General features: G+C 39.9%; 1 protein-coding gene across 1 annotated transcript in view; it reads right to left on the minus strand.

Annotated features, from left to right (window-relative positions):
• Plce1 (phospholipase C epsilon 1) overlaps positions 1 to 12,847 on the minus strand; it is a 224,578-nt gene that overhangs the window by 40,877 nt on the left and 170,854 nt on the right. Inside the window, exons 8-15 of the mRNA XM_090346226.1 lie at positions 12,220 to 12,402; positions 11,202 to 11,319; positions 10,519 to 10,675; positions 7,225 to 7,347; positions 7,001 to 7,137; positions 3,535 to 3,773; positions 1,381 to 1,442; positions 1,132 to 1,297 (exon numbers count right to left, since the gene is read on the minus strand). Of these exons, the coding sequence (XP_090202352.1) occupies positions 1,132 to 1,297; positions 1,381 to 1,442; positions 3,535 to 3,773; positions 7,001 to 7,137; positions 7,225 to 7,347; positions 10,519 to 10,675; positions 11,202 to 11,319; positions 12,220 to 12,402 (1,185 nt within the window). The remainder of the gene's footprint in view (positions 1 to 1,131; positions 1,298 to 1,380; positions 1,443 to 3,534; positions 3,774 to 7,000; positions 7,138 to 7,224; positions 7,348 to 10,518; positions 10,676 to 11,201; positions 11,320 to 12,219; positions 12,403 to 12,847) is intronic.

Below are 12,847 nucleotides of genomic sequence, written 5' to 3' on the forward strand. Positions count from 1 at the left end.
GAATTCTCTGTGCAATAGAAAGCCAGACTGTGCTCTCCCAGAAGTGGGACAGGGTATGTAGACTTTCTCTACTTGGCAGTTTGTTCTTCTTGGTGTCAAACTTAAGGCTCCTTGACAGACAGACAATTTTGAAAATCACTACTTTAGTGACCTATTTTTTATTTCATAATAAAGATTCCTTAGAAAACAGCTCAAAAAACATATTCTATACTAAATAAGCTTTGCTATAAAAATTGTGCCCCATTGATGGTGAATATCTATAGATTAATCTGAAGAACAAAGGATCCTCAATTGTTGCTAGGATTGTGGAAATAATAAATACAATGACAATCCCCAAATTTAGACCAACAGGCATATAAACCACATACTTAGACACCCTACACCTAGCTTAGCCCTCTCTGGCTTAACCGTTCTTGTAGGACTTCAGAAAGCAAGCAGTAGAGAAAAGGAAGTAGACAGTTAACAGAATAGACAAGGGGCATGCTAATCATGGAGAGCTATACATTTGGGTCAAAAGGATGTGCTTTTCCCAGTGTGGAGAGCCCATGGCTCCCAGAATATTCCCAGGAATTTCACAGTGGAGGGATAGTGCTTTTAGTCTGAACAATTTTTTTTTTTTCAAATTGGTTGCCATAGGGATGAATTGATTTGTCTAGTAAATTGAAAAGCAAAAAACAAAAAAAACAAAAAAAAACACAAAAAACCCCAATGTTTTGGGATTAACCCTGTAAGAAAGTTGTATTTTCTTTGATGCTTTCCTACTGCAATATATTGATTTATTTAGCATGCAGTGAAATGATTAGATTTTTTTCCCAAGGAAAAATCTAATTTTAGTAGGAGTAGGTCAGACTAGGATCTAAAAGCTCAGAGTCTCAAACATGTACTTTGTTGTTGTTGTTGCCTAGAATGAAGGCTAAGTATAGATAGAGAGGAAAACAGAACAAAATAAAAAGAAGTAAACAACGGTAACATGTATAGCCAGCTTTCCCACACATCATGGCTTCATGAAACCACAGTTCACATGTCCTAGATTATAAGGTTTTCAGAGGAGTCAGATTTTTTGTGTGACTTTGGGGCTATATAAATAATAAGGTTTGATGAACACCACATCGCATATAGTTATCTCAGTACCTGGCTGTAGAGTTCTACTGAGGATTCTCCTTTGAGCTGATGGCCCGTGAGGTAGGTGTTGTGTGAAGATTCAATGTAATAGTAGGAGAGGGGTAGCTGTAATTCCTTCATGTTCTCTTGGGACTCATCATTTTTTGAGGCAAAATTATCTTTGTCCATCAGAAACCTGGATGGATTTATATTGTTGTTAAGAAAGCACAAGGCACTGTATATGCTAAAGTGAAGGGCAAAACATAACTTCAAACTTACCTTGCAAATCCTTCAAATGACATTAAGCCTTGATGACACATAGTGATGCTAGGTTCAAATTTCTGAAAGGAATTTCATTTTAAAAAGATGTTATTTAAGTAAAGGAAACGAAGAGGACAAAAAGTCACGACATCATTTTTAAAAGCTGTTCTGTTTTCATCAGGAAACATGTAACCCAAATATTTGAACTAATTTAGTAATATAAAGGCAAGATGTAGTTTTTAGCCCCAAAGAAAATATTTAGTATATGTGAGTTTATTATACTAAGCACATTTACTTAATAGAAAAAAAGAGGAGTGAGTGAAATGAAAAAGGCTGACTGATATGAAACACGGTGTATACATTTGTCTAGGTAAAAGTGAGGAGAGGATAGAAGCTACCATTAATTGGCAGGAGGCAAAATGAAATAAAATTCACATGGAGTACCATGCCTGAACGCAACCATATTACAGTGAGCACTCAGCAAGGTGATAATACTCCCATATTTAGCATGTGAATGATGAAACCCAATTCCTGGATAGCTAACCCACTGGTTTCACTACCCTATCTTCTGCCACTTCTATGTCACAACCTCATATCTGGGCTGGTAGGATGCCTTCCTAACCAGGCATATATTCTCTCTCTCTCTCTCTCTCTCTCTCTCTCTCTCTCTCTCTCTCTCTCTCTCTCTCTCTCTCTCTCTCTCCCTCTTTCTCTCTGTCCTTCAATGGCTCACTTCACTCTGCAACAGGGCAAGAATGACCTCTTAAAAACTAGAAATCATTTGCTGGGTGCTGGTGGCTCACAGCTATAATCCTAACTACTGAGGAAACTGAGATCTAAGAATTGCGATTCAAAGCCAGATGGGGCAGACAAATCCATGAGATTCTTTTTTTTTTTTTTTTGCCAGTCCTGGGCTTGAGCTCAGGGCCTGAGCACTGTCCTTGGACTTTCTCAAGGCTAGAGCTCTACCACTTGAGCCTCAGCACCACTTCCAGCTTTTTTCTATGTATGTGGTACCGAGGAATCGAACCCGGGTCTTCATGCATGCTAGGCAAAGCACTTTAACCACTAGGCCAAACTTCCGGCCCCAAATCCATGAGATTCTTATCTCTAATTAACCACTAAAAAGCCGGAAGTGGAGACATGGCTCATGTGGTAGAGTACTAGCCATGAGCAAGATAAACAAGAGAGAGTGTAAGGTCCTAAGTTCAAGACCTTCTACCAGCCAACATACACACACAGCATATATGTATGTGTATATATGTATATTTACATATTATGCACATATATGTATATGTAGACTCAGCTATTCACCTATTTATATTAGTTTTCTTCTCAAAAAGGCTTCTTTAAAAAAAAGACTTCTGTATCATTCTATTACGTTAACTCGGCTCCATTTTTTTCTATATATAACTATTCCTGCAGCTATTCTTCTTTATTGTTTGTCCTACCTAGAGAATATAACTTTATGAAAGATCAAAACATGTATTCAATATTATAGCCTCAGCTCTTGGAACAAAGCTAGCATAATAGGAGCTCATAAATATTTGTTAAATGACCAAAGAAAATCTAGAAGGATCTTTGATAGAAAAGCAAAAGGGAATCATGTACTGATTCCCTACAATAGTTATTGAGTCAGAAATGGTCCAAGACTTGTGTTCATTACATGTTAAATAATGTGTGTGTGTGTGTGCTTTGCTGTACCTGGACTTGGGTGCTATCCCTGAGCTTTTGTGCTCATAGCATTCTATCACTTGATTCACAGTTCCACTTTTGGCTCTTTTTGTAGTTTAGTAACGAGAGATAAGAGCCTATGGATGTTCCTATCTGGGCTAGCCTCTAACCATAGTCCTCAGATCTCAGCCTCCTAAGATGTTAGGATTCCAGGCATGAGCCACTGGTGCATGGCTCATTTGTATATTTTTTTCAAAAATAAACCAAAATAAGCAAAATTTCTGTCCTAGATATGAAGACTTTGGGAAAAATGGACAGCAAGAGAGAGAGAGAGAGAGAGAGAAAGAGAGAGAGAGAGAGAGAGAGAGGAGAAGGAGGGAAGGAGAGGCAGAGGGAAAGGGAAAGAGAGAGAGAGCGCATGAGCATGCACCAAAATGTTGAACAGATTGCTAGATCAGAGACATGACACTTGTGTGCACACAGAAAATGGGCACAGACCTGGATGATGCTGAGGATTTCATCATAGGTGCAGTGTTCACCTTGGCAGTTGACCAGGAAGTCATTGAGCTGAAGTATGCCGACTCCAAATATGCCCAGAGACGTGCTCTCAATGCCAGTGCCATTTGTCACGATGCTTGCAGCAGCAATGGCATCGGATATCTGCCTCTGGTTGTCTGAAAGCTGTTGCTTGCTCTTAATGAACAACCCCAAGTCGGAGACGTTCCTGGTCAACAAGTCTGAAACAGTCACCCACAGAACATGCATTCCTATCTAGCCAGCATCTTTTACAAAGAAAGTTCATTTCAGAGAGAACAGTATTATGAAGTCCAAGTGCTGGAGAATCTCTTAAAATGCTCTGTTTAAACACACCATAAAACCCAGTCCATATTCCTGGGTTTACAGAGTTGATAGAATAAAAAGACAAATCACTAAATAAATAAAAGAACCTAAAAGTTAGGCTGATGCCATGATCTTCAGTATTGAATGCCAGTTAAGTGTAGATTCAATTGGGAACTAAAAGCCAAGCTCACATTTTGGTCTTTGACACATAGACATCCACATTCTTCTTCTTTTTTTTTTAAAGAATTTATTAACATTGATTTTTACTTCATATTTCAAATGTCATGTTTAACAAGCAAGTATTTAAGACACATTCTTCTTTTTGTGAGGATTGAAGTATTCTTTTTTTTTTTTTTTGCCAGTCCTGGGGTTTGAACTCAGGGCCTGACCACACTGTTTTTGGGCCTTCTCAGGGCAAAAGCTCCACCATTTGAGCCACAGCACCACTTTTGGCTTTTTCTATGTATATGGCACCAAGTAATCGAACCCAGGTCTTTATGCATGCTAGGAAAGCACTCTACTACTAGGCCAAACTCCAGGCCCTGAATTACTCTTAAAATTATATTTTTTCCCCTCAACTTTTTTTTTTGAGGGTTCCCCTCAACTTTTATACCTTGATATTTTGATACCACTTGCATTATTTTTTGTTGTTTTTTTTTGGGGGGGGGACTGGAATTCTAGGTCTTTTGTTGTTTCATATGAGTTTTTGAATTGTTTTGTCTATCTTGGAAAAGAAGGTCACTGGGATTTTGATGGAGATTTCACTGAATGGAGATTTCATTTTTGGCAGTATGACCATTTTCACAATACTGACTCTTCCTGTCTATAAACATGGAAGGTGTTTCCATACCTGACTCATGTAATTATAATTCCTTTGTACAGTACCTCTAAAATAACAATAAAGTAAATTAAAAATTATAACTATAATAATGTATATGTAGGTTTTTTGGTGAATACAAGTTTTTAGCTAAATGTAGGTGAATTATCAAGGCCCACAATTGCTGAATCATACGGCAAGAATAGGTTTAATTCAGCCATACTGTCTTTCAGAATGGCTATATCATTTTACATTTCCAGTAGTAATGTTCCAGTGTCACATCAGTTTTAATATGGCCAGTCATTTTTAATTTTAGCCACTTTGGAAAATAACCTGGAAGTACCTTACAGGACTAAACATAGGTTAGATATGCAATCTAGCTATTGTGTTTCTAAGTTTATATCCCAATGATGTAAAAGCTTAGGGCCACAGAGAAACCTACATACAAAACAAGATGATTGCGGGGTGGGAGGGAGGGAAATGGGGACAAAAACATGAGAAAAAGGTGAGAAGTAATACACCTTCTATCTTGCAAATATATCTGTAATCCCTCTATATATTACAATAAAAAAAGAAACCTACATACATAGGTTCACATACATATTTTTAGCATCTTTTCTTATAATTGCTAAAACTTAGAACAAATAAGATGTCCTTTAGTAAGGGGATGGATAAACAAACTGTGGCATGTCCATGCATTTTAAAAGACTTGAGACATGAAATTGCAAAAAAAAACATTGGAGCACTTCAGGCTATGTATTATATGATTCCAATGATACATCACCTTGATAAAGGCAAAATTCTGGAGATGACAAAAATGTCAGGAATTTAGAAGGAAGTAGTGATGGATAAAAGGTATGACAGAGATTTTCAGAATAGAGAAACTCTTCTTCATGATATTAGCAGAGTGAATAGCTATCATGTTTGCAAAAACAATAGAATATGCAATATAATGAGTAAAGCATAAGGAAACCATGGACTCTAGTTAATAACATATTGGCTGGGTATGGTGGTACACACCTGTAACTCTAGCACCCAGGAAGAAAGGGAAGTAGGGTCATGAGTTTGAGACAAGCCTGAGTGATGGAGGCAAACCTAGTCTTAAACGAAAGTGTCAATATGAACCCAATTATAACAGACATACCTCACTAGTGCAAGAACTTGCTAATAGTGCAAAGTCTGTGTATGTGAATGTGAGTGTGTGGGGGCATGGGAGTTGTGTGTGAGAACTCTGTACTTTCTACCCATTTTTCCATCAACCTAAAATTTCTTTCTCTAAAATAAATATCAAGTAATTTTAAAGTATCATTTCTTGGACTGACTTTGTAGTTCAGTGGAGAAGTAATTGCCTGGCATTCAGGAGAAGCTCGATTCAGTCCTAAATACCACCAAATAAAATATAAAAACATCACAATAACATTGCCATCCATGGGTATGCACATATCCGATGGCTATAAAATAGTTCATGTTTGTCTGAAATAATAACGTAAGATTATACGGAATTATGAAGCAACTGCATGAAATAAAAGTTTTTTTTTCTTTTGTTCTTTCATGTTGACTGTTCTAGTAAGAACTGTAGGGAAAAATAACCGGCATGAAATGCATGAAAGGCTCACAAAGAAAGGTATGGTTGTGATAGCAACAGGAATGGTGTTGCACAGATTAGATAAAACAACAGAGATTTTGGCTTATGTAGTTGGAGAAATGTCCTCTGTGTTCAGACAGGAGTACTCAGCTGAGGTCGCCAGAGTCTCTTTGCCACAGACAGGTCACACTAGTCTACCCACCTGCTTATAGGTAGGTGCTTTTCATCTGTGGCAATCCATGTGTGTAGTGGACCTTTAGAACTGGTAGGGGGAGGGGCTGGGAGTTTGGCCTAGTGGTAGAGTGCCTGCCTAGCATGCACGAAGACCGGGGTTCAATTCCTCAGTACCACATACATAGAAAAAGCCAGAAATGGTGTGGTGGCTCAGGGTAGAACACTAGCCTTGAGGAAAGCCCAAGGACAGTGCTCAGGCCCTGAGCTCAAGCCCAGGACTGGCCAAAAAAAAAAAAAAAAAGAACTGGTAGGGGGAGGGCTTCTGGTTGTCTCCTAGAACACATGAGTGGATTCGCCCGATGATGAGTTTCCCTGCCCAACATGCCAACAGCACCTGTCCCCATGACACCACAAACTTCTCAAAGCATTTCACCAAGCTCCAGTAGCAGCGTGCCATGTGGCACGCTGAGTGTGTGTGTCTGGATCTCCTCTGCCCTGAAGTTTTAGATAGAAAAGTCTCAAAGGAAATCTTAATATACGGAACAAACCTAGGTCAGGTTGTAGGTCGCTGGTGTTTTCCTCGATTGCCAGGTTGGTGTAGAGGGGGACGGACTCAGAGCCAGACCGGTTGCAGGGCACAGAGTAGATGTCAAACAGGTCCTTGAGGTCCTTGCGGCTCCTTACACTGAGTGGGGAATGAAAACCACCTTGCATTTAGTACTTCTATAAAGGGGCGAGCCTGAAAGGAGGAAGAAGGAGGGCTAAGTCGTACCTGAATGATTTGAACAGCTCCACAAATTCAACAAAACTCATGTTGCTGTCGGAAACCATGAAGCTCTGGAAGCCCTTCATTCCTCCTTTGATCCGCCCATGCCAACTACTGCTGCTCCAGGCACTACAAAGACACATGGCTGTTATGGGCAAATGGGGCAGGCAACTCGGGTCATTGTGCCTCAACAGACGGTCTCTGCTTAGTAAGCATGAGGTCAAGAGGGTTGCAAGTCATTTAAAGTTGCAGCTGTTTCCCAGTATTCTCTTGTCATTGTCCTTCACCAGTATGGTGTATCGGAACCATTTCATGTTTCTAGACACCTTAATAAGGGCACAACATTGATGTTAATATTCTTTTATTAATAAATAGTTATTTGAAAGCACAGATCAACATGGAAGAAGACCTCTTAAGTTGGGGGCTCTTGAAAAAGGTCATCTAAAATGAGTCCAGGCACTAGCAGCGCACACCTATAATCCCAGCTTCTCCGGAGGATGAGATCTAAGGATCACAGTTCAAAGCCAGTGCACATAGAATATTCTCTGAGACTCTTATTTCCAAGTAACCACCAAAAAGTCAAAAGTGGGGCTCTGGCTCAAGCGGTAGAGAACCAAACTTGAGAAAAAAATCTCAGAGGCGGTGCCCTGGCTCTGAGCTCAAGTACCCAGTACTGGTACAAAAGAAGAGTCCAAAATTAATCATTATTCATGGGAAATAATGCCTGTCCTTTTCTGTTTTCTACATTATACAAACACACATAAGAGGAAAATTTTCAGTATGCCCATGCCATTCTTTTTCCTTTCTTAACCAGTTCTTCAATGAAAACAAGGAAGAGCTTTTAATATTAATGGAAAATATGAGTCAGAAAAATATTAAGAAGGAAAGAAGCCAACTCTGCCAAGAATTTTATCTGCACCTGCCAAGGCTACATCCATTCAACATAAAAATATCAGTCGACTCAGTGAAACATTTGATCTTGCTGTTTTACAACATTTTTTCTACACTAATTCCCCAATAGAATAGTAAACAAAATCTCAAATATATAAGAAAGTATAGAGAGTTTTATAATGAATAGCAGCCTTCACTCAACCCTGATAACACTGTTGGCTCATGGGAAATTATTTCCTGTTGACAGTTGAAAGTTGCTTTTTTTTTTTTTTTTTGCCAGTCCTGGGCTTGGGCTCAGGGCTTGAGCAGTGTTCTTGGACTTTCTCAAGGCTAGCACTCTACCACTTGAGCCTCAGCACCACTTCCAGCTTTTTGCTATGTATGTGGTACCGAGGAATCAAACCCAGGTCTTCATGCATGCTAGGCAAGCACTCTACCACTAGGCCAAACTCCCAGCCCCTGAAGGCTGCTTTATGGATGAGCATTGCAGATAAATTTTTAAGCATGGTGTAGGCATAGGTATTGGAATTCAATGTTGCGAACTCAGAGTGTGGGTTCAGGAAGAGGAGAAAAGTATTGTCGTTATTTCCATTTCAACATGTGGATTTCCTGCTGGTTGCCAGTCCAGCCCTTTCTGAGGGACTCACCTCACTTTAACTCTACTGAACTCTTTTTCCCACTAGAATTAGGGCTCAGTTGTACTTTCTCATTTAATAGGTTTCAGGCTGATGCCTTTTTGCTTTGTCTTTTCTGTTTTAGAGCATTTTAGTGGACACTGACCTCTCAACTCTTGGGGTTTAGGCCCTCTGACCTTGGATCAGGCCATGTTCTCTTTCAAAAGACATTCCTCTCTTATTATGTCCTTCCTCTTCCTGCTCATTAATGACTGAAATAAAGGCAAAAGTCACCTAATCTAGGTCATCTGGCTATCTCATAGATTCTTCAGGGGCTGCAAACATAATGTAATGTAAAGAATTCACATACTTTGTAGCTTTTAGCTTCATGATAAATCTAAATTTATGGAAGGGTTGCAAGCATAGCAGGAAGAATTCTCATAGAGCCTTGATTCATTTTCACCATAGAGCACAGAAGGTAAGTTCATAACTCACAATGAAAGAATTCTCCCCTTTAACAATTTACTGTAGGGTTCTTTCCAATACAGCCCTGCTGAGAAAGAGAGAGAGAGAGAGAGAGAGAGAGAGAGAGAGAGAGAGAGAGAGAGAGAGAGAGAGAGAGAGAGAGAGAGACAGACACACACACAGAGGGAGGAGAAGAGATGCAGACAGAGATAGGAGGAGAGATGGAGACAGAGATGGGAAGAGAGAGAGAGAGAGAGGGAAAGAAAGAGAGTATGTGAGAGAGAAATGTTCATATCTCTATGAAATCAACATTTCCAAAGCCAATGTGTGCTCAGACCTACTCTGCTGTGTAATAATGTGAATAATGGCTGTTAATCTTGGCTCTGTCTGGAATCTATTTCTTTAGCTTTAATGTGGGCTACAGGGAGATGGAGTAGTATTCTGGCTCCCTTTAGAGGCCTTTCATTTTCATATATTTCTTCTTTTGAGAGAGGAGATTTTATTTTAATCTGTAATTTATATGGCCCATAAGTGATAATTTACTATAGTACCAGAGTACGTATATATATAAACACCTCCAAATTGCTGTAAAACTTGTATTCATTTATCTAGGCATGTATAACTTTTCTGATTTGTAAGAAAAATATTAGATGTATTTCACCATTAAGCAAAGTGTCAGTTAGCTTACACTGCATTTAATTTATTCTTCATTTAGAGTAGTGCTCTCCAATAGAATTTTTTTTTCCAGTCCTGGTGCTTGAACTAAGGGCCACTGTCCCTCAGCCTCTTTGTGTTCAAGGCTAGCACTCTACCAGTTAAGCCAAGTGTTATTTCCAGCTTTTTCTCAATAATGTATTGAAACTAAGAGTTTTATGGTCTTTCCTGCCTAGGCTGGCTTCAAATTGAACTGTGATGCTCAAATCTCAGTCTCCTGAGTAGCTAGGATTACAGGCGTGAGGCACTGGCTCCTGGCTTCCAGTAGAACTTTTTGCAGTGGCAGAAATGCTTTCACAGAATTCAATGTGGTAACCACCAGGCAGTTAGAATTATGGAGCATTTGGAATGTGACTGAAGAACTGAATTTTCAATTTAATTTAAATACCCACATGTGATTAGCAGCTACAGTATAGATTTAGAGAGTCATAGTTTGGGTTTTATGACCACTACTAAGCTTTGAGGGGTTGGTGTCTCAACAAGAGTAATATGAAAAGGTAGGTATATAGACTCAAAACACAACACCACTTAAAAATGCGTGAGCAGTTTTCAATTCAACTGTGAGTCAAAAGAGACACAATTGTTGTACATGCCCTCCTTCATGTTAAGGCCCCACCTGGATGGACTCTTGTTTGAAGAAGACAGCACAGGGGAGGAGACTGGCCTGATGGGAGATGATGTGCCAGCAGACAAGTTGGGAGACCCAGCCGTGGTCAAAGAGTGAGCTCTTCTGGAAGGAACCGGATTGGGAGGGCTAGCGATGGCATTTGCCTCTGTGAATAGAAAGGACAGAGAAGAGACAGTCACTCAGATCAAAAAATACATGCCCCTTGGTGTCTGAGCAAACCAATACAGGCAACTGATTTCTATATCAGAAGCATTCAAGTATTTTGATGAATAACTGGTAGAGTCTCAATTGGCCATACATAGAAATCATCTGGGGAGCTTGAGAAAAATATACAGATGCCCAAGTCCCAAGAAAAGAATATCTAAGTCAGTTGGTCTTGGGAGTGGCGACCACATGCAGATTGATTCTCAGTGTAGCCAGGCTTGAGAATTTTCGGTCTAATTCATCAAGTTATATGCCATACATCTAACATTCTCAGACGATGGCAATTTAATGAGAATGTTCTAAATACAGTGTGGTAGCAGAGAGTGCCTCTAGGGTTGGGTTTAATCATCTGGTTAAGAGAGTTTTGTTAGCAATGCCCATAATATGAAATTCACAGCTTGAAAATATATGCATATTTTCTCCATAAATATAACAGAAAAGTCTTGGATGTGAACAAGTGGCCTTACCTGATTCTTCCTGTTCATTAATGTCCTGAGGATCAGAACCGCTCCGGCTTCGACACTCCTTGTATACTTTGGCCTTTCGGGTAGCCATCTCGTCGTCAGTGGCCTCTCCACTCTCTCCCTGGAAACATAACATTCACCATGGCTCCTAGCCTGCTTTAGTCCAGGCCTACTCACTTTCAATATTGTCTCTTCCTGGTGAGACCATTAAAGACTTTATGTTGATCCTGTATTCTCATGTCCCATTATCTATCCAGTGTGCTATACTATCAGCACACCTTAGGAGGAGAGGCAGGAACAAAGAATCACCTCACCTCTGTATCTTCTGTGTCCACACAGAATTGTGAAGCAGAAAAAAATTCTACTAATCATCAACACCATGTATAGACACAGAGTGGGGCTTTTTTTTTTTAAGATAGTCATGCAGATAGCCATAGTGTTTCATAGTCATAATATATGATGTAATTTATATAGATCATGATACATTTTAAATTGTATTCCTCATACAGCATAACAGGCATGTTTTCTAGTCATTCCTTGGCCACCACAGAACTCATGTTACAGCCACCCAGTCTACATGCTTCTCACAAGCAAAGCTTCTTAGGCTTCTCTGCTGTCTCTGTCAGGGATTCTTTCCTTTGTAGTTTCTGCTTGGTAAACACCTCCACACCCTTCAAGACCCATGTGTCAACTGCTCTAAAGTCTTCACTGTCTACCTCTAAATCTCATATTTTCCTTTACTCTGCTCTCATGTCACTGTGTAGATGACTGAACAATGACTTATTAGATTACACACACTTAACTGCCCTGTGTTCTTCTAAGGATTTTCTCTTTTCTTTTTGCCAAATGGATTCCTGACGCTGGCTCTGTCCACTCAGGAAGCATGTGACAGCCCTTTTAATATTGATTTTTTACCTCATCATGCCCCAGTTCACATAACCTGAAGGGGCTATGAAGTTGACGAGCACACAATCACCCTCAAAGGCTACATGCAAGGCTGAGGAAACCAGTAACACTCTACCCTCATGAGGATTTTCTTCTTTTTCTTGGTGGCGCTTAGGCCTAGCGTGTTGTTTCTCTGCATGTTGGGTTTCTCAGCATTCTTTGCAGATGTCCCAGGACTGGGATTCCGGGTGCTCCACCGTCTGCCACCAAACAACTCCACAGCATGGGCTAAAGTTGGGCCTTCATACCGACCATCCTCCTGTAAAGAACCATTTGCTGAGCCCATGAGGAGGGAAGCATCAAGCAAAGGAGAAGTAAATATTACCAGTCTGAGCACAGTTCTCAGAGGTGTAAGAGTAAAGGCTACCAGAGAAGAACAATGGTCTAACCCCATAAGGGGCTCTATTTCCTAACACTCAGGACTCCCATTGTGGTCCCTGTCCTCCTTGTCCCATTTTTGGACAGTTTCAGTTAACCCATCAAATGAGAAAAAACTACTTTCCAACCTGATCTCAGAACCAGTACCAGGACATTTTAGTAAAACTGAAAATCTGAGCTTTGCAGGAAGGGCATGGTGGTGGTGTGGCAAAAAAACACCATTTGTCTGCTATTGTATCATACCCAGTAGAGTTCTCATTTAGTTTGGTGTATGGGAAAGTCTGATTTGAAAAAAGGGTATGTGGCCCATGAGAAATGCATTTTGG

This window comes from Megascapheus bottae, chromosome 15, assembly GCF_031878675.1.
Source record: "Megascapheus bottae isolate mThoBot1 chromosome 15, mThoBot2.hap1, whole genome shotgun sequence".
Taxonomy (NCBI): domain Eukaryota; kingdom Metazoa; phylum Chordata; class Mammalia; order Rodentia; family Geomyidae; genus Megascapheus; species Megascapheus bottae.